This window comes from Mixophyes fleayi, chromosome 3, assembly GCF_038048845.1.
Source record: "Mixophyes fleayi isolate aMixFle1 chromosome 3, aMixFle1.hap1, whole genome shotgun sequence".
NCBI lineage: Eukaryota > Metazoa > Chordata > Amphibia > Anura > Limnodynastidae > Mixophyes > Mixophyes fleayi.
The window spans coordinates 97,783,805-97,806,898 of NC_134404.1; the positions used below are offsets into that span (position 1 = coordinate 97,783,805).

A 23,094-nucleotide genomic window follows, 5' to 3' on the forward strand; every position below is an offset into this window, starting at 1 on the left:
CATATGTAGTAAATGCAATTCCAATGTCCCCTCACTCCCATGATTAATATAAGGCAGCATTGATGACTATTTTAGGAGAAACACTGAACATTTATATTTAGTTAAAGGAGAGTTTCTAAAGTGATAGGGACATGGACTTTTGTGATGTTTATTCTTTTGCACAGTCATCATCATCAACACTTATTTATATAGCACCATCATATTCTGTAGTGCTTTATAATTGGAAACAAACACAGTAATAAAACAATACTGGGTAATACATACAGAGAGGTAAGAGGGCCCTGCCTGCAAACTTACAATCTATTGGACAATGGGAGTTTGATACATGAGGTTAAGTGCTGCATATTCCATATTGGTCCAGCAAAGGTAAAAAGTACTTAGTGGGCTATATGAAGAGGAAAGTGTTATTGTGCGAGGAACACTTTTACTCTTCGCTGTCAAGGTACCCTGTGTGAAGGTAAACTTCTACTCTCCACTGTCAGGAAGCATCTCTACACAGTACAAGTGTTTCTAGGGTTGCAGAACAATCTCACAAAATCAAAGAGTATATGTATCCCTTAATATCTATTCAGCAGACCATATAGGTACACCATTGCAAACCACAGGGTTTTGTGCTGCACATCCAGTAGTTTTCGCAAATAAGCCCTACAGACATTGGGCCTGATTCATTAAGGATCTTAACTTAAGGAACTTCTTATTTCAGTCTCCTGGACAAAACCATGTTACAATGCAAGGGGTGCAAATTAGTATTCTGTTTTGCACATAAGTTAAATACTGACTGTTTTTTCATGTAGCACACAAATATCAACTTTAAATTGCAGTGTACAAATAAGCTTTCAAATATTTGTGTGCTACATGAAAAAACAGTCAGTATTTAACTTATGTGCAAAACAGAATACTAATTTGCACCCCGTGCATTGTAACATGGTTTTGTCCAGGATACTTAAATAAGAAGTTTCTTAAGTTAAGATCCTTAATGAATCAGGCCCATTGTGTATAATACAGATGACACCAGGTCCTGCTGTATTAGATTTCTTTACTTGTCGTGCAGTATGTAAATATAATACTGTAAAAAAACGCTTTCTTGGAATACTGATGAGATATCTGCCACAATGAACAAAGTGCCAGAAAATTGCCTATGAAACACATACTGATACAAATCAAGTTAATCTTGGTAATATTGCCATTTAGTAAATAGAAAATTTAATGCGCATATCACACATCATGTTGCACCATTGACAGGGACTTGCTTGGTCGGACAAAAAAATATTATTTTGAGCCAGTCTCTCTAGTTGGTGGCTGGCCCCTCCTCCGAGACGAGGCACCTCTACCCATTGGCCGCACATCCGCCCCCTCACTGTCTTCAACTATGCCAATACTCCTTCCTATTGATGTCACATGGAACGCGCACCATGTGACAGGTGACGTCCCATGCGTGAAGACTACTCAGCGCGAGCGGATGGACGGTATGTTAAGTGAGTGAGTGTATATTAATATAGAATGTTTGTGTGTGAGGGGGGGGCAGTGTATTAATATAGAATGTTTGTGTGTGAGGGGGGACAGTGTATTAATATAAAATATGAGGGGGCCAGTGTGTTAATAGAATGTGTGTATGATGGGGCCAGTGTAATAATATAGAATGTGTGTCTAGGGGGCCAGTGTATTAATATAGAATGTGTGTGTGAGGGGGCCAGTGTATTAATATAGAATGTGTGTGTGAGGGAGCCAGTGTATAATGTAGAATGTGTGTGTGAGGGGGGGCAGTGTATTGATATAGAATGTGTGTGGGGGGGGCATTGTATTAATATGGAATGTGCGTGAGGGGGGGACAGTGTATTAATATAAAATATGAGGGGCCAGTGCATTAATATAGAATGTGTGTGTGGGGGGGGGGCAGTGTATTAATATAGAATGTTTGTATGTGAGGGGGGGACAGTGTATTAATATAAAATGAGGGGCCAGTGTATTAATATAGAATGTGTGTGTGAGGAGGCCAGTGTATTATTATAGAAGGTGTGTGTGAGGGGGTCCATTGTGTTAATACAGAATGTGTTTGTGAGGGGGGCCAGTGTATTAATATAGAATGGGAAGAACGGTGGCTAAGTGGTTAGCACTTCTGCCGCACAGTGCTGTGGAATCAGTGGCGCTATATAAATAAATGGTGATGATGATGATGATGATGATAGAATGTGGGCCAGTGTATTAATATAATATGTGAGAGGGAGGGGGTGGTCTTAATATACTGTAGGATGTAGGCTATTAATTAATAGTGGAGTACAGGTGGGGGCTAATTATTGGGTGCTATTTTATTTGTGGGATGATGGTGGGGCAATTTCATTTAATAGTGGGACCTATGAATTTAAAGTGGGGTGATTGGACCTTAAATTTAATGCTTGGGTGGTTTGGAAGCAATTAATTGAATGTGGGGCTGCTTGGGGAAAATTAGGTCTATTTATTAAATGGGAAATATTTAATGCCTGGGATTGTTGTGGGAAATGGTTATATTTATTAAATGTATATGCTATTTAATTTATTGCTGGGTTAGTTGGAGTTTTCTGAATTTCATGTACCCATGTTTTTTCCAAATAGGGCCCCCAACATTCCAGGATCCACACAAGAAGTAACTGATCCAAAGACACCAGCAGCCACAAGTGGTGACAGTGACAAGAACAGGTAGGAGAGAGCAGGACAATCTTCCAACTGTCCTGAATCTAGTGGGGCAGTCCAGAATTTGGGTGACTGCAAGGACAGTTTGGGAGATATGTCCCGCTTCACACAGTACTGCTCGTGAAGGCAGAGCTGCATGCACCTAACAATAGTTAACACAGTTGCCTGAGTATCTGTCTAAAATGATAACCATGCTACATCATAGAAGCCCCCTGTCTAAAGTACCCCGGACTCCCCAGAGCCTTAATCAAGTTCAGGGTCCGGTATCAGATTGACACCTAGCTCTCTGCTCTTTCTCCCAGTAACATCCCTCATATCATTTGTTTAGGTTAACCCTAAAATATATAACCCTATTAGTATACAGCGTGATGCAAAAAAAAACAAGCCCTTTTGCTGGCAAAAACATCAGGTTTTTAAAGCAAAAGGGCTTTTTGCATTTTGCTAAATCAGCCCCTGTGTTCACTACATTGTTATATAATCTATTGCTATAATATGATTTATACCCCATTATAATTAGCCAGGTATATAAAAAAGTGCTGTAGGAAGAAGGAACATATAAAATAAAATGCAATATAAAGTGAGCTTTGTATTTTGTTGCAGTACTTGTTTTTCATTATTTAAAATGTATTATTTACAAGTTAACCCGTGCATGATACTCATGCATTCTAGAAAATGTTTGTTCCCCGGGGGGATGTTAGGGCGGGGCGATTTAGGCCCCACCCCCTTTCCGACTTCTGAGGCTGCCGGGGGCTGCACAGTATGTGCAGGTCCGCTCGGCAGTGACAGGCAGGGACAGTGTGCTGCCCGGCCGCTCTGATTGTGTTTAAAACACAATCAGAGCAGCCGGGCAGCACACTGTCACTGCCAAACGGACCTGCACATACTGTCGGCAGCAAACCCCTACTAGGGGGGGGGGGGGGGGCGATTGCCCCGATCGCACCCCCCTGGATCCGCCACTGTACACATGTGTGTTCATGAGGTAAAATTACCTCACGAAAATGAGTTTGACCACTCAACTCGTCAATAATGTCAGTATACCAAATTTCAGCCCTTTTTGAGGTTTTTTTCCCACACACACTAAGAATTTAGTAGGTCAGTTAACCCGTGCATGATACTCATGCATTCTTGTCAAATCAAGCTACTTAAGGTGTTAAAAACTCCCCCCTGTCACCCCTGGCAACCACCAACCACTCCCAACTGTCACTTCTCCTTCAAGAAATATATATATATATATTTTTTTAAATCTTTAGAAACACTTTTAACAATTAACAAATTAAATTAACAAATTAAAAACATCTTAGTATACTAAATTTCAGCCCTTTCTGAATTTTTTTTTACACACACACTAAGAATTTAGTAGGTTAGTGTATAACTCTGCCCAGCAGGTGGCGCTGCAGCTTGGTTTTATTTTTTCCACACACAGACAGACTAACACACGCCACTAGACATTTATATATTAGATAATAATAAAGTATCGCTTGGTTGAGCAATACTAAAATAGCCTCTTTTTATATTGATAAATATATATTGTACCAAAACCCAATCTTTAAAGATGGGTCTGCTAGTTATGGCCAGTGTTATGTTCTTGTCCCATGGGCTAAAGTCTGCCAGCCAGTTCCAGACCATTCAGCTGTTTTACTTAATATATTTTAATAGCAGCTATATTTTATAAATAACTGAATCATTTGTCTTCTTACCTTCAATGACACACTGATCAGGCACTGGAATTTTCTTTCCCATTTCAGAAACATAGTTTTTTAACTCATTAATGTTATCCTTCAAATGCAGAAATAATTTGTTGTGTTCACGCTGAGGTTCTTTAATTACTTCTAACACACTTTGGTTTTCTAGATTTGGCTCTATCACACCTTTTGTCTCAGTCCAATTCTTGAATGGAACTAAAACTGTTTTTTCCTCTTGGGAGTGTTCAGTGTTGGAGCCAGATGGTAATATTTCATCGTTTTGATTTAGAAACATATGTGAAAAAGACATTAGGCCGAGAACTTCTGAATTTTCAGTGTCTTGACCAGAATCCAAATTCAAACATTTTTTGCTTGAGGAATTCAGTAAGTTCTTTGACCTGTAACAAGACACACAATAATATTAAAAGGGTATTGAAGGTAAAGGATATTTCAGGGTACTAGCTGTAGTATACTCGTATTTCATTGGAGAATAGACAATGCACTAGCCATAGTTATGTTACATATGAAAAACTACTTCTTTCTCCCCATAATATAAAACTGTGGCTGTAGCAGGTTCCTTTACATGCATTATTGCATTTTAGGGAACGCAGCATGTCAGTTTTTCCTTGTCTGATTTATATTTTTAATAGTTCCATGATAAATGTAGCAAATTGTGGCAAAATCTATGACTTATATCTCATGAATTAGCTCATTTTAACATCCTATATACCAACTTTGATTTATCAATTCCATAATTACATGCATTATTACAAGGGCTCCCACAAAGAAACAGGATAAGTGGGGATAGCTCCTTATAATTGTTCTAATTGTGGATTGAAAATGAAGCATCCATTGGTTTTTATATCCTGAACAAGCTTTAGTGGCCTAATTAATTGCGCTTGTTTAAGTACCAATATGGGACGCCCCACTCTGCCTAGATCTGGACAAGCAACAAAATAAAAATACACCACAAAAGCAGACACATCTAGGTGTAGAAATAAATATCTAAGTTTTAATGCTTTGGCAGGGCCGTCAGAACACGGTAAGCTCGGGTGAGCAAAGAATCTTTATAGATGAAGTTACTTTTGTAATGAAACCAGTCAGGGCACATGACTATTTGATTCTTCTATCCTATTCCCAAAAATAAAAATAAATGTGACTTTCTTTTTTTATATTTTATTACATAAAATCCATAAATCAGGATGCTCTTAAAGCATACTGTACATAAAATACATTTTTTATAATTCCTTTTACTTGCAAACACATGCTCTGGCATGCATACGGGTAGTCATCACCGGAGGAAGGGAATGGTGGCCCCCGGGCTAGGGATACTGGGAAGTGTACCCCCTTCCCGTACCCTCCTATTTCTGATCCGTCCTGGCTGCAGGCGTTCTTCCTGCACTCCCTGTAGTGCTTCCGCAGCGTGCAGTAATCTCCTTACTGAGGAAATCTCGTGGGAGTGAGACTATGAGTCATAGTTTCACTCTCATGAGACCTTCTCAGTAAGGAGATTACTGCGCGAGATCTCAGTAAGGAGATTACTGCGCACCGCGGAAGCACTACAGTGACAACAGGCAGCTATCAGCATAACAGCTGCCCTCATTGACCTGACAGTCAAGGAGGGAATAATGAATAATGTCGCCGGCCGCGTTACAGCTATAAAAAGAAAATAAATAGTTTCAAGGGCCCCCCAGATGCCAAAGGCCCCTGGGCTCTAGCCCAGTTAGACCTCGGGTTTTTCCGGCTCTGGTCATCACTATCAGTTAGCACTGACACCTGCCCTGTAGCTGGTGCAAATGATACTGCTAAAAACATGTACCTAAGAGATGCCCAGAGCTTGAATCGGACGAATGTGCATGCATTCAATCTCAGCACACCCTTAGTGTACATTACCTATGTGCATCCGCACCTTCCCACCCCCGTCCTGTCTGTCAAGTCGTAGGGATAGAATGAATTGAATGAATTGGATGGAATTGTGTTCACTGACGTAAAGTCCATTTCTGAGCATGCACAGAGCAATGTCACGTAAGATACAGCACACAGCGGGACTTAAATCTAAAGATGACTCAGGCCCATATTTTTCACTTATGTAATCTAGCAATAATATTCATTCTAGATCTGTGGATTTGTTTAAGTGTTTAGCAGGGTTGAGAGATTTATGGTTTTAGCACTATGTGGCCGCATAGAAAAAAGTGATTAGAGTGTCTTTTGTATTATCCCACATTATAAATGTTTTTAATAGGTGATATCTATATTTGCGTCATATAAATAAATGTATATCATTTGTTCAAATGGTTTATGAGATTTATATATAGATAGATAGATAGATAGACCCTCATTATTAGATTTTTTAATAGTCTATATGTCTGATTACTAGTACTGTTTTCTTGCTTTCCATGGTTGTTTCTAGGCGCAGTCGTAACGCTGTAGGCTGCACTACTCTAAAACCGAGACAGGCATTTGCATCTAGATAGGCGTGGGCTGGGATAGGGAAGCCCGGGGGGCACACAGGCGGCCGCATCGCGTGAAACAGGATGCGGCCGCGTCATTGATGATGCAGCTGCATCCCCTGTCATGTGATGCGGCCGCCTGTGCGCTGACACGGCCGCATCTGATGTCAGATGCGGCCGCCGGTGAAAATGTGCTATATTGCACCCGGGGGGCGACCGGCCGGCCTACCCCCCGGCCCTAATAGCGGTCTGACCGAGCGGTCCGGGGGAGCCCTGCCCCCCGGGCCAGCCCGCCCCTGCATCTAGAGCACTGGTTTTTTTTGCTGTCTTCAGGACAAAGGTCAAAAGTGAATATATTAAAATTGATTTATATAAAGTGACAGGTCCTCTTCAATATGTGTTTGGTTAGTCCATATCTTGGGTGGGGCCACTGTAGGACAACTGTGTGGCAAGAAATTCTTCATGTACTTGTATTTTTTGTAATATTCTTTATATCATAGTGTGCCTCCTCCTCAAATGAACTAGACATAAGCACTTTGTAAACTAAAGAAGTGCAGATTAGTTTTTTTAGCTCATCCAAAAAGGAGATCCCAGATGACCTCCAATAACCGCTGTGAACATGTCCTTCTATGACTTCATTTAAGCAGCTGTATATACAGTAGTAAGCAATACAATCACTTCTATGATTGGGATCGCTGATTAGTGGGGTTGCCTGGCACACAGCTGGATCATTGAACCATGTGCAGACAGCCAAACATGGATCTACCTGCAGAGAAACCAAGGACAACTTTGTCATTGGCCTTCTGGGAATGTCGTAGGCCCCATTATAAATTGTAATGCAATGGAACTAGAGTTAAAAATAAGTGTAAAAACTTTTTCTACCTTCATCCCACAGTTGTTTTTAGAGCAAGACAAGGAAGGCATTTTACCTGAGACCTCAGACATCTCCCCACGATCAGGATGGATTAGATTACTTTCTAGATATATTTCTATACCCATACTGAGGATTGCCATGAGATACGTATATTGATGTCCCCTACGACCTGATAAATAGGGCCTTTCCCTGTCTTATCCCTTATTCCAGTCACTACTTTTTAGGACCACTGCAGGAGCTGACAGTTTCCATCTACTGTTCCTCCAAGCAACAAGTAAGCAGTCTTGACACAATGTGCTATGGGACTTATGGACCCCACTTTGAAGATACCGGGTTTTCTGGCCCAATGCTACCCACTTCATGCTGGCTGGACACCCATGGGTGCCTTCTATAGCAGGGAAGTCTACCCAGTACCTTCTAGGATTCGTATAGTCACTCGGGCAAATGCAGTTAGAAAAATACAACAGTATATTTATTGTCATACAAACAACACTAGAATATTATGTACACACAGTAAATAAATGCCAGGCTGGTTTACCACATCATCTATCCCTTACCCCACTAGGTTAAGGAGTTAGAAGTCACTTGGCTGTCCAGACTTGATGACCCATGGATCTCTCTCAGCTGCATATATAGACTCTAGTAGAGAGCGACAATTCAAAACCCAGATCTTGCACCTTTCATGAATGAAATCCCATAATGAACACCCCCTTTCCCCCTGGAGTGGCTCCTTATATCTTGGGTTTAATTTCCACAATCTTTCCCCTCCCTGGGCAAACCCCTGGGTCTATTCTTCTTAACCATTGGTCAGTGCTGGACTAGGGGGGTTGGGGAGGGGAGTGAAGATGAGCTGTCCTTCCACAAAACCTCCCCTGTTAGATGGCCTGTCTGGACTAGCCTGGTGAGAACCATGGACACTAATTAGTTTCCTACTCCAGCACCTGGCAACCTGATCCCTACCCATAATCCCCCTGGCTTCACTTTAAAGACAATGAATAACCTTACTGCAAGTCATCCATATATTATACACATTATACATATTTACACTGAACTACAATGTCCCCTTAGCCACATGTAATTAGACAATGCAGTTGTAGTCTGGTGAGCTGGGGAACAAAAGCATGGGCTATAAAAAGTACTTGCTATAATCCACATTATGTGAGAAACGAGAAACAGAATGGTCACAGGGTTATCACACTCGTTTCGTCACACCCACTTTCACCATTAATCACCTGGGCCATCTTCAGTATCTCCAGGCCCACCTATATGTGGTCCCACTGTACAGTGGCTATAATAACTATTCACCATTTACTTTCTTATATTCTCATGTCCTAAGGCTAGGTACACACCACAGAAATTTTCGATCAATGTATTATCTGTAATGATTGTACCAAAGACTGGAAAAAAAAGTCCTGATCAGCATGCCGGTTCATGTGTACACACTGTATATGTTTTAAAAGATTTACCCTCAGATCTGTGCTCTTCAACTGTCATATTTATCGGGTGAAAAAAACATGACTCTGTAATCTCTATGGAGATCCTGAGTGTGAGTGCATACACACTGCAGGATTGGAAGGATGTCGTTCCATAGCTGAAAGAAATTTATAATTCTACTTGAACAATCAAATCAAACAAAGGTTGGTGATTTGGAATGACTATTGTTCATTGGCTAAGTGTATACACTAATGCAATATCTGGCTGAATGGTCGTTCATCGGGTGATTGGCCCGATAATTGGCTGAATACACTGTAGTGTGTACCCAGCCCAACCAGCTGTGAGATCTCTTATAGACAGGTGTATTCATTTTTAAAACAATTAAATAGTTCTAATTATATACTGGTAAACTCAAGTTATTTGTGTGCCTTTGAAAGTCAATTGTTTGCATCAGGGTTTATTATTATTATTATTATTATCATTTATTTGTTAGGCGCCACAAGGTATCCGCAGCGCCGCACACAGTACTAACAGTAGACTATACAGGGTGAAACCATACAAAACAATGAACAAAAAGTACCAATACTTCAGAAACTCCGGCTAGTCATATGCAGTAAGGACAGAGCGGAGGAACGGGTATGGAGACAGGAGGGGAGGGGGCCCTGCTCATACGAGCTTACATCCTAAGGGCGGGTAAACAGACCAGGCACAAGAGGAGCCAGTTGAGGCAAGAGGAGAGAAGGGAGGACGAGCAAAAGGGAGGAGATGGGGGTTAAGTAGATGGTTGGTAGGCTTTGAGGAAGAGGTGAGTTTTGAGTGCACGTTTGAAGGAGCACAGAGTAGGAGAGAGACGTATGGAACAAGGGAGGTCATTCCAGAGAAGGGGGGCTGCACGGGAAAAGTCTTGGATTCTGGTGTGGGAAGAGGTGATAAGAGTGGAGGAGAGGCGGTGGTCGTTGGCCGAGCGCAGGGAGCGGGTAGGAGTGTGAATGGAGAGTAGGTTAGAGATATATGGGGGAGTAGAGTTGGAGAGAGCCTTGTAAGTGGTGGTGAGGAGTTTGAAAAGGATTCTGTAGGGGAAGGGGAGCCAGTGTAAGGCAAGGCAGAGAGGGGAGGCAGAGGAGGAGCGGCGTGAGAGGAAGATGAGTCTTGCAGCCGCATTGAGTATAGAGCGGAGGGGGGAGAGACGGGAGTGGGGGAGGCCAGTGAGGAGAAGGTTACAATAATCGAGGCGGGAGATGATGAGTGCGTGGATGATAGTTTTGGTGGCATCCTGAGAGAGAAAAGGACAGATGCGGGCAATGTTGCGTAGTTGGAAGCGACAGGCTTGGGCAAGGGAATGAATGTGGGGGGCAAAAGAGAGGTCGACCATCAGTTATCTGCAGTTCACCACTTCTTAGTTGGTATCCTGTGTTACCTGTTCCACGATCAAGACCTGCAGTATTGTTGCAGGAACCTCGTGCCTCATAATCAGACCTGTTCTCAGTTATTCGCTTTCTAAAGACCTCAATGCTTCGGTTCACTGACAATCACCTGAACCTCTACATTTATCATTTAGCAGTCCTGCTCCACTCCATGGTTCCATCTTACTCTGCTCGAATTCCCCTTAGACCGTGACCTGTGGGTAGAGAGCAGCTAAGTCCTTATTCCCTTGCGGGGATCCCTGGTGAATACCTCTCTACCGTTAGAATCCACACCTCTCTAGGGGTAAGTCTATCTAGAACAGGGCTTTGAGGCCTATTCCACACTCAGGCACAGTGACAGTAAGATTTGGCCAAACTAGAAATGGACCCCAATCGGGAACAGTCTGCTAAAGACATGATGCAACACCTGGTTGGTCACAGAAAGCTACGCAACTGCAATTTCTTTAATGCCTACAGGCCCTAGCCTCTAGGTTAGATTCTCTGCAAACTGCCTTACCAGTCACCCAGGCACCACCGGTTTCCGAGCCCAGTCAAGTCAGACTGAATCCTCATCTCTACGTTTACCTACTCCTCAAAAGTTTGATGGTGACCCTAAACTTTATGAGGGTTTTTGAACCAATGTTCAATTCAGTTTGAGCTACTTCCACAAAAGTTTCCCACTGCTCGTACTAAAGTAGCTTACATCATATCGCTCCTCTCTGGACAAGCTGTAACGTGGGCTTCCCCTCTGTGGGAGAGGAACGATTCTTTATTGCAGAATTGTACTGCGTTTACTGCAACCTTCCGAAAAAATTTCGATGACTCAGGACGTGTTTCCTCAGCCACTTCAAGTCTACTCAGACTCCAACAGGGTTCCCATACCTTTACTCAATATGTTATCCAGTTCCGTACACTTTCATCCAAGCTGCAATAGAATAATGAAGCCCTCATGGCAACATTCTGGCAAGGGCTGGCTGACAGAATTAAAGATGTTTTAGTTTCACAGGAACTGCCTACTACTCTAGACGCTCTGATCTCATTGTCCCACCGAGCTGACATCCAATGTCGAAAGAGGGTTTCAGAGAAAGAACCTTCTCGGCAGAATCCTGTGTTAACGGTCACCCAGAGTCTACCCTCTAGTGCCACAGAGGAGCCTATGCAGTTAGGGTGCTCTAGGCTCTCTCCTGAAGAGAGAAGGAGGAGAATTTCTAGTGGACTTTTTCTCTATTGTGCTCAATCAAGGCATTGCTTGGTCTCATGCTCTAGATGCCAGGGAAGTGCCAAACCCTAATCTGTGATCGAGAGATCAAATTGGGGAGTTTCAAGTCCTCTACAGAATTTAATAAATTGTCTGCTTGTTCAATTCCCATTACCCTTTATGGTCCCCTGGGAATCTAAACTGTCTGCCTGCTCTTCTGGATTCTGGGGCAGCCGAGAACTTTATTTCTTCCGATCTAGTGGAGTCCTTGTCACTCCGTACCACGTTACTACCTACCCCAGTGGTGCTCACAGCCATTGATGGAAGTCAGATTCCTAATGGGAGAAGTCTGACACGAACGCAACCATTGTCTCTCCAAGTCGGGGTTCTGCATTTCGAAAAAATATCTTTCTATGCGTTGTTGCACACCTCCAGTCCAGTTATCCTTGGTTTACCTTGGCTCGGTCTGCATTCCCCCTCATATTGATTGGCCGTCCGCTCAAGTTCTGTCTTGGGACCCATCCTGTCGTTCCAAGTGCTTGGTAAATGTGAAGCCCTTACATTCTGTTGCTACTATAGAGGAATTTACCAAATCGGTTCTTCCTTCCCAATACTCATCGTTTGCTGATGTTTTTGATAAACAGAAGTCTGAAGTCTTACCTCCGCATTGTATCTGGGACAGTCCCATTGATTTCCTTCCTGGCAAGATGCCACCCAAGGGTCTATCCTCCTCTAAAAAAGAAGGACAGCTCATTACGCCCTTGCATCGACTATAGGGGTCTTAATGCCATCACTCAGAAAAATCGCTATCCAATTCCTCTAATAACTGAGCTGTTTGACCAGATAAAAGGTGCTCAAATTTTTACCAAGTTAGAGGGGTGCAAACAATTTAATCAGAATTAGAAAAGGAGATGAGTGGAAAACCGCTTTTAACACCAGAGACGGCCATTACGAATATCTAGTCATGCCCTTTGGGCTTAGTAAAACTCCTGCGGTATTTAAAAGTTGTATGAACGAGATTTTCAGAGACCTTCTTCACTCTTTAGTAGTAGTCAATCTGGACGATATTTGAATTTTCTTCCCGGATCTGCCTTCTCACAGAGAACATGTTACTGAGGTTCTCTCAAGACTCAGGACCAATCACCTCAATTGCAAGCTCGAGTAATGTGTCTTCGAAGTCACAGAGACTTCTTTTATAGGATACATTATTTCCGGAGAAAACATATGAGTAAGTGCGAACCATTATCGAGTGGCTGATCCCTGATGAAGCCCGCCGAGTGCGGGGGAAACACGTCAGTAATTCCTTCTTATCGCCTATTTTATCGCCATTCCACTTCATTCTCGTTTACATTTTGGATTCTGCTTTGTGTACACAGCAAGGTGAATTTCACCACTCACTTTCGCATCTCCCGCTGCCGGGACGCAGGACTGCCACATCAGCATGGGAGAGAGAGAGAGGAGAGAGAGCTTAACAGTTGGGACGCCGGCATCATTCTGCGCATGCGCGCAGCGCTGAAGAAGACGCATCTGTTAGCATTACGTTCTACACAACACTGCCCCTGCTCCATTCAGGGGAGGTAAAGAATCAGTTTGAAAGACTGTCAGTCCCACTTCAATCTGATATTCTCTCGAAAGCACACTACCTGTTACTTGGACTCCATAGACTGTACGCTGTTGTGTTGTTTCAGAGACTGCAATTAAGACCTATATAGCCTAACAGAGCGGACCACTCTCTAGGCTCATTACAGTTTTGGACATTTCTTTTGCTGCCTTTGGATTTCTCAGTGAGCTTTATAGGACATTGCCTATTATATTTGGACTTCTATCAGTTCTCATATTGATATGCAGGGGACATTGCTTATGTCTGATTAGGACTTCCACATTTGCCATTCCCTATCACTAATTATCACTGCCTCTGGAGTGTGCACTAGCCAACACACTCATATTTTTGATTAATTTGTTATATGTATATTTTGTTCTTGTCAAAACTGCTATTTATGAGTTACACAATAAATTTCCTCTTCCCATTACATATTTCATTCAGTGCCGAGGAATTTTTTAACATTTCACAAGTTTCTTATAGGGACAGGGGTTACCCTATTTCCTTTGGCAGCTATACATACACATAGGAATCCCCCACTTTCACCACGCTTATTCCGTTAGGCCTGAAGGCCATTCAACGCTTCTTAGGGTTCGCCAACTATTATAGACAGTTTATTCAAAGTTATTCTTCTATTGTGGTTCCCATTGTTGCTTTGACCAAAAAAGGCGCTAATACTTAGTATTGGTCCTAGCTGCCTCTGTCTGTTTTTAGCACCCTCAAGAAAGCGTTCTCCACAGTTCCAGTTCTCAAACAACCTGATCCCTCTCAACCGTTCTTAATTGAAGTAGATGCTTCAGCAGTGGGAGTTGGCCCAGTACTCCTCTGCTGGGAAACGGCTTCATTCTTGTGCATTTTTTTCACGCAAATTCCTGCCGGCTGAAAAGAACTATACAATCGGTGACAGAGAACTCCTAAACTCCTAGCTATGCAGTTGGCACTTTCTGAATGGAGGTATCTCCTGGAAGGGGCACGATTTCCAGTGACCATTTTTACCGACCACAAACACCTGCTATATCTCCAGTCAGTGCAATGTCTTGGCCCCCGCCAGGCCCGGTGGTCTTGCTTCTTTTCTCATTTTAATTTACGTGTCACTTTTCGGCCGGGCTCAAGAGATAAAAAAGCTTATGCATTATCAAGAGCATTGCCATGTGAACCTGAATCTCCGGATGTTGTGAATCGGCCTATTTTGGAACCCAAATTTCTTCAGGCCACATCTTTGTCTCCTGACCCAGTACCGCCAGCTGGGAGAAGTTTTGTGCCTCGGAATCTTCGAAAAAAGTGTCCTGTTTAGCAAATAATTTTGTCAAGGAAATATTCCGCTTATATGGATGTCCTCTTGAGTTTGTCTCCGACTGCGGAGTCCAATTTACATCCAAATTTTGGAGAGCTCTCTGTAAACTCCTGGATATCCAGCTGAACTTCTCGTCATCTTACCATCCGCAATCCAATGGTCAATCTGAAAGAGTGAACCAAGATTTGGAGACTTTTATTCGTCTATATTCCTCGCCTTCCCAGGATAATTGGGTGGATCTTTTGCCTTGGGCAGAATTTGCCCATAACAAGCTCTATCATGAATCCACCTCTATCACTCCCTTCTCCATTGTTTATGGCTTTTATCCTAATCTTCCCAAGTTCTCAGCCCTCACTCACATCCAGGTTCTGGCTGCTAATGATCTCCATCGCGATTTCCTTGCTATTTGGAACCAAACGATTGAGTTTCTCAAGAAGACTTCTTCCTGTTATAAAAGGTTTGCCAATAAAAAAAGTCGGACGGGTCCTCCCACCTACGAGTCCCTTCCATGAAGTTCGCTCCCTGATTCATTGGACCCTCCAGAATTCGTTGGGTTATCAACCCAGTATCCGTCAAAGTCAAGCTTTCTAGCTCACTCCACATCTCGAAACCCTGTCATGAATCGCCCCTCAAGCCTCTAATAATTAACCATTTTCTTTCGATAAGAATACATCTCCTCCTCCGGCTGTTCAGCAATCTGAAGAATTTGAGGTTTACCAGATATAGGATTCCAAAACCTTTCAAGGCAAGACCAAGTATGTAGTAGATTGGAAGGGATATGGACCTGTGAAATGGTCCTGGTTGGATGCTTCTGATGTTCACGCTCCATCTTTGGTCAAGAATTTTCATGCCAAGTATCCCAGCAAAGCTAGGCCTTAGGTTTGGGGGGGGGGGGGGACTTTCACACATTGCACCAGCTAACCTGCATTTTGGTCACTGTTCTTACCTGTTTCCCTTGGTTCTCACTCCCTGCATTCACTTGCTGATCTGAACTGAGCATGAGCCCACCTGGTCTTTTCAAAACTTCCTGCATTCTCTTTCGAGATGCTCAGACTCTGTTCCCTGAGAACCGAACACACCCAAACCCAAGCAGATCCGAGTACCGAGCCGAGCCGGCTCGCTACTTTTGCGTGCCATCAGAATTGAAAACTATCATTTTTTTATTATTATTAATATTTATTTATATGGTGCCACTAGGTGTCCGTAGCGCCGTACAGGGACAAACGAAATTACAATATGAGGTGAGATAGCATAGTACAGTAAACAATAAGCACAGTAACTCAGTGAGCTCAAAGCACAGCTAGGGGCAGTGTAGAGGAGAGGGGAAGGTCCGCAGACGACGGAGCCCAAGAGGGAGGGCACGGATGACAGGGAGACCCCCAGAGGGGAGAGAAGGGAGCGAGAGGGGACAGGGGGAAGAGGGTCCTCGAGGAGGAGGGCTAGGTAGCTGGAGAGCAGAGTTAAAAGTGGTGAAGACAGGAGGAGAGATGACCCTGCTCAAAGCATACAATCTAAGGGGTGGGGTAGACAGACAGAGAGACATGGGGGAGAGAGGGAGAGAAGGAGGAACTAAGGATAAGGGAAGGGGCAGAAGAAAAGGTAGGATGTTAAGTGGGAGACTGGAAGGCTTTAAGACAAAGGTGGGTTTTTAAAGCCCGTTTGAAACTGGACAGATTAGGGGAAGTTCTGATGGAGGGAGGAAGCTTGTTCCAGTGGAGGGGGCAGCACGGGCGAAGTCTTAGATACGCGCGTGGGAGGGGGTGATCAGGTGATCAGGAGGCGACGGTCATTGGCAGATCGGAGAAGGCGGGATGGAGCATGAATAGAGAGGAGGGTGGAGATGTAGGGTGCAGTGGCGTTGCCGAGGGCCTTGTATGTAAGAGTGAGGAGCTTAAAGAGGATTCTGTAGTGGAAGGGGAGCCAGTGAAGGGATTGGTAGACGGGGGAGACAGACGAGGAGTGGTGAGAAAGGAAGATAAGCCTAGCGGATGCGTTAAGTATATCGAAGGGAAGCGAGATGAGATTGGGGGAGGCCAGTGAGGAGGAGGTTACAGTAGTCCAAGCAGGAGATGATCAGAGAGTGAATAAGACATTTGGTGATATCTTGGGAGAGGAAGGGCCGGATGCAAGCGATGCTACGCAGCTGGAAGCGGCAGGATTTAGCAAGAGAGAAAATGTGGGGGCCAAAGGAGAGAGAGGAGTCGAGGATGACACAGAGGCAGCGAAGTTGGGGGACAGGGGAGATAGAGGTGTTGTCGACAGTGACAGAGAGGTCAGAAGGGGGCGAGGTGTGAGGGGGAGGAAAGAATATGAGTTCAGTTTTGGCAAGGTTAAGTTTCAGGAATCGAGAGGACATCCAGGAGGAGATGGCAGAGAGGCAGGCGGACACCCTAGAGAGGAGGGAGGGATTGAGATCAGGAGAGGAGAGGTATAGTTGAGTGTCGTCGGCGTAGAGGTGGTAGTTGAGGCCGTAGGAGCTAATGAGTTCACCCAGGGATGAGGTATATAGAGAGACGAGTAAGGGTTCCAGAACAGAGCCCTGAGGGATCCCGACTGGAAGGGTGGACGGGGGGGAGAGAGACCCAGAGGTGGTGACGGAGAAGAATTGGTCAGCAAGGTAAGAGGTGAACCAGGACAAGACTGGGCTGGAGAGGCCAAAGGACTGGAGGGTGTGGAGGAGGAGGGGGTGGTGGACGGTGTCGAAGGCTGCAGAGAGATCAAGGGAGAAGTGGCCACTGGCTTTAGCAGAGAGGAGATCATTGGTGACTTTAGCCAGGGCAGTTTCAGTGGAGTGAAGGGGGCAGAAACCAGACTGGTGAGGATCAAGGAGGGAATGTTCAGAAAGGTAGAAGGAGAGACGGCTGCAGACGAGCCTCTCGAGAATTTTGGGGCAAAGGGGAGGAGAGATATGGGGTTATAGTTGGAGGGAGAAGTGGGGTCAAGATTAGGTACATTAAGAATGGGGGATACGAGAGCATGTTTGAAGGAGGAGGGGAAGATGCCGGTGGAGAGGGAAAGATTAAAGAGGTGGGCGAGGTGGGAGCAGGTGGTGGGGGAAAGGGAGAAAACGAGGCAAAATGTCACTGTTACATCATCTGATCTTGCGAGTTTTGGATTCTATAAGTACCGCCTTCCACGCCAATCCAGAGCCATTTTACAGAGGGACACAGAAGGGGTAGCACAGGTCTTGGCAGTCTCTTGAGCAATTGGGCACTGTCATGGGTAGAAAAGAAAGAGGACGGGAAGCAGTGTTCTTCAAAGTCTCCAGTGACATTCAGGAGAACTCCATTGCTCCATTGCTAATTGTCATTGCTAAAATAGAATTAATAGGTCTAGCAGGCTTGGTCTTCTAAATCTGAAGTCACATTGTTCTGTGTTATATAGGTAACACACAAAGAGGAGAGCTCCATTCCTCCATTGCTAATTGTCATTGCTGAAATGCAAATAATAGGACTGGCAGTCTTGGTGTGAATCTGCAGTCACATTGTACTGTGTTATATAGGTAACACACAAAGAGGAGAGCTCCATCGCTAATTGTCATTTGTGAAATAGAAATAATAGGGCTGGCAGGCTTAGTCTTCTAAATCTGCAGTCACATTGTACTGTGTTATCGAAATAGATTCACAGCAGTACACAGAAGACCAGGAGCACCAAGCAGCTGCTGGCACTAGTCATCATGACAGTTATCCCTCTATGTCATCTGCTAAAGCCTATGTTAAAGTGCATAGTGTTTTTAAGTCAGGTAAACAAAAATGGAAAAAACACCCTTTACCTTGGTCAAGAAAAAAAGACCTGTAATCCAGGCAAAGTTATCTTCAGAAAAAAATAAAATTGCCAAGCAAAGAATGAGGCCTTCGCCGTTTTCTATGAGTGCTAGTTCTGCAATTGTCACTGAGGCATCTTCTTGTAAGGTCAGTCATGACAAAGCAAGACCTTGGTCCAAATACTTTTACATGTAAAAGCCAAGCTGGAAGAAAACAGTAAGGCATTAGAGGAAAATGTATGTTCAAATTCAGAAATGACACAAATCCCTGAGGAGAGTCTATCCACGAGTGCTATGTGTGTTCCTGACCTGTCTGATAGTGTACCCATAAAGAAGGCCCCTTTCAGCATTTCTGCATATGTGTGCATGAACCAAGTGTAGCCGGTGATACACAAATTGAGGATGCCCCTTTGGAATTGAAACAGGATGAGGGGGATATTTGTGTAGCTGACGAGGGTGCTAATGAGGATGTTCTTGAGGATGATGTTGTTTGTGTAAGTTCTGCCCCAGTGGAAGCAGTTCTTGCACGTGATAAGAAGAAGGCCATTGTCATGCCTGGGCATAAAACAAAAAAATCCACCTCTTATGTGTGGAATTATTTTTACCCAAATCCTGACAACAGTTGTCTAGTCATTTGCATTGTTTTTAAAGCCACAATAATGTAAGCATGGATGTCTAAATAGACGTGTATATGTATTACCTTATTGCATGCGGGCGGCAGTTGGAGAAGGCTGCACGTTAGATCAGCTCTGTGTCTTTCCTCCCACACAATTATCTGTCCACAATTATAAAACATCTAAAAACTTGTGAAGACAGTGGGAAATTATTGTGGGGGTACAAAGGAGTGTCATCATCACTCCAAAGACAAGGCCATACCATCTATCCCTGGCTTATCTGCATCAACTGACCTACTGTGTACCGACCCGGCTTGTCAGTTGGCCCTTCTCCTGCTGAATCCCTGGTTTATCTGCATCGGCTGTTCTGCTGTGTACCGACCCGGCTTGTCAATTAACCCTTCTCCTGCCAAATCCCTGGCTTATCTGCACCAACTGATCTACTGTGTACCGACCCGGCTTGTCGGTTGGCCCTTCTCCTGCTGAGTCCCTGGCTTGTCTGCATCGACTGGTCTATTGTGTACCGGCCCGGCTTGTCGGTTGGCCCTTCTCCTGCTGAGTCCCTGGCTTGTCTGTATCGGCTGATCTGCTGTGTGCCGACCCGGCTTGTCGGTTGGCCCTCCTCCTGCTGGATCCCTGGCTTGTCTGCACCGACTGATCTACTGTGTACCGACCCGGCTTATCAATTAACCCTTCTCCTGCTGAGTCCCTGGCTTATCTGTATCAACTGATCTACTGTGTACCGACCCGGCTTGTCAATTAACCCTTCTCCTGCTGAGTCCCTGGCTTATCTGCACCAACTGATCTACTGTGTACCGACCCGGCTTGTCAATTAACCCTTCTCCTGCTGAATCCCTGGCTTATCTGCATCAACTGATCTACTGTGTACCGACCCGGCTTGTCAATTAACCCTTCTCCTGCTGAATCCCTGGCTTATCTGCACCAACTGATCTACTGTGTACCGACCCGGCTTGGCAATTAACCCTTCTCCTGCTGAATCCCTGGCTTATCTGCAGCAACTGATCTACTGTGTACCGACCCGGCTTGTCAATTAACCCTTCTCCTGCTGAATCCCTGGCTTATCTGCATCAACTGATCTACTGTGTACCGACCAGGCTTGTCAATTAACCCTTCTCCTGCTGAATCCCTGGCTTATCTGCACCAACTGATCTACTGTGTACCGACCCGGCTTGGCAATTAACCCTTCTCCTGCTGAATCCCTGGCTTATCTGCACCAACTGATCTACTGTGTACCGACCCGGCTTATCAATTAACCCTTCTCCTGCTGAGTCCCTGGCTTATCTGTATCAACTGATCTACTGTGTACCGACCCGGCTTGTCAATTAACCCTTCTCCTGCTGAGTCCCTGGCTTATCTGCACCAACTGATCTACTGTGTACCGACCCGGCTTGTCAATTAACCCTTCTCCTGCTGAATCCCTGGCTTATCTGCATCAACTGATCTACTGTGTACCGACCCGGCTTGTCAATTAACCCTTCTCCTGCTGAATCCCTGGCTTATCTGCACCAACTGATCTACTGTGTACCGACCCGGCTTGGCAATTAACCCTTCTCCTGCTGAATCCCTGGCTTATCTGCAGCAACTGATCTACTGTGTACCGACCCGGCTTGTCAATTAACCCTTCTCCTGCTGAGTCCCTGGCTTATCTGCACCAACTGATCTACTGTGTACCGACCCGGCTTGTCAATTAACCCTTCTCCTGCTGAATCCCTGGCTTATCTGCATCAACTGATCTACTGTGTACCGACCCGGCTTGTCAATTAACCCTTCTCCTGCTGAATCCCTGGCTTATCTGCACCAACTGATCTACTGTGTACCGACCCGGCTTGTCGGTTGGCCCTTCTCCTGCTGAGTCCCTGGCTTGTCTGCATCGACTGGTCTATTGTGTACCGGCCCGGCTTGTCGGTTGGCCCTTCTCCTGCTGAGTCCCTGGCTTGTCTGTATCGGCTGATCTGCTGTGTGCCGACCCGGCTTGTCGGTTGGCCCTCCTCCTGCTGGATCCCTGGCTTGTCTGCACCGACTGATCTACTGTGTACCGACCCGGCTTATCAATTAACCCTTCTCCTGCTGAGTCCCTGGCTTATCTGTATCAACTGATCTACTGTGTACCGACCCGGCTTGTCAATTAACCCTTCTCCTGCTGAGTCCCTGGCTTATCTGCACCAACTGATCTACTGTGTACCGACCCGGCTTGTCAATTAACCCTTCTCCTGCTGAATCCCTGGCTTATCTGCATCAACTGATCTACTGTGTACCGACCCGGCTTGTCAATTAACCCTTCTCCTGCTGAATCCCTGGCTTATCTGCACCAACTGATCTACTGTGTACCGACCCGGCTTGGCAATTAACCCTTCTCCTGCTGAATCCCTGGCTTATCTGCAGCAACTGATCTACTGTGTACCGACCCGGCTTGTCAATTAACCCTTCTCCTGCTGAATCCCTGGCTTATCTGCATCAACTGATCTACTGTGTACCGACCAGGCTTGTCAATTAACCCTTCTCCTGCTGAATCCCTGGCTTATCTGCACCAACTGATCTACTGTGTACCGACCCGGCTTGGCAATTAACCCTTCTCCTGCTGAATCCCTGGCTTATCTGCACCAACTGATCTACTGTGTACCGACCCGGCTTATCAATTAACCCTTCTCCTGCTGAGTCCCTGGCTTATCTGTATCAACTGATCTACTGTGTACCGACCCGGCTTGTCAATTAACCCTTCTCCTGCTGAGTCCCTGGCTTATCTGCACCAACTGATCTACTGTGTACCGACCCGGCTTGTCAATTAACCCTTCTCCTGCTGAATCCCTGGCTTATCTGCATCAACTGATCTACTGTGTACCGACCCGGCTTGTCAATTAACCCTTCTCCTGCTGAATCCCTGGCTTATCTGCACCAACTGATCTACTGTGTACCGACCCGGCTTGGCAATTAACCCTTCTCCTGCTGAATCCCTGGCTTATCTGCAGCAACTGATCTACTGTGTACCGACCCGGCTTGTCAATTAACCCTTCTCCTGCTGAGTCCCTGGCTTATCTGCACCAACTGATCTACTGTGTACCGACCCGGCTTGTCAATTAACCCTTCTCCTGCTGAATCCCTGGCTTATCTGCATCAACTGATCTACTGTGTACCGACCCGGCTTGTCAATTAACCCTTCTCCTGCTGAATCCCTGGCTTATCTGCACCAACTGATCTACTGTGTACCGACCCGGCTTGGCAATTAACCCTTCTCCTGCTGAATCCCTGGCTTATCTGCAGCAACTGATCTACTGTGTACCGACCCGGCTTGTCAGTTAACCCTTCTCCTGCTGAATCCCTGGCTTAACTGCATCAACTGCATATAAAACATTATTTTATATGCCATTATTTTGTTTTTCCTGATTGTACATTTACAAGTTTCTACTTTTTACCTGTTATTATTCTACTATTTATATGCCTTTATCTTGTTTTTCCTGATTTTATATTTACCAGCAACTAGTTTTACCTGTTATTATTCTTGCCTATTTCCATTGTCCTTATTACCTCTCCTTCTATTATTCTTTGCCTTCCACGCCCTATTTGGTTATTGTCCTCCATCTTGCTATTGTCTCCCTGCTTATTCTTACCTGTTATCCGCTGTCCTTATTATCTTACTGTTCTGCTATCATTCTTACCTGTCTTCATTGTCCTTATTATCTCACTGTACTGTTGTTCCATGCCCTCCACGCCCTAATTCGTTATCATCTTCCACCTTTTCATTGTCTTCCTGCCTTTGTTCTTACCTGTTTTTCACTGTCCCCACTATCTCACTGTTCTGTTACTCTCTCTCCCTACTATGCCTCCCCGCTCTCACTCCATACCCATACTCTCCCCCCGCCCTACCTCTCCCGTTCCTCCCCGCCATCCCCCGCGCGCTGTTCATCTTGCTAACCTCATCCCCATTTCCCCCCTCTCCTCTCCCCCTTTCTTCTGTGCCCTCTGGAATGCCAGATCCGTCCGCAACAAGCTGACTGCTATCCACGACCTCTTTCTATCCAACTCCTTTAACCTTCTTGCCGTTACTGAAACCTGGCTCTCCGATTCTGATACTACTTCCCCCGCTGCCCTCTCCTATG

At 44.9% G+C, this 23,094-nt stretch overlaps 1 protein-coding gene across 1 annotated transcript in view; it reads right to left on the reverse strand.

Annotated features, from left to right (window-relative positions):
- Window positions 1-23,094, reverse strand: part of VEPH1 (ventricular zone expressed PH domain containing 1) — a 300,978-nt gene that overhangs the window by 54,103 nt on the left and 223,781 nt on the right. The window contains exon 8 of the mRNA XM_075200875.1: window positions 4,365-4,747. Coding sequence (XP_075056976.1) covers window positions 4,365-4,747 — 383 coding nt within the window. The remainder of the gene's footprint in view (window positions 1-4,364; window positions 4,748-23,094) is intronic.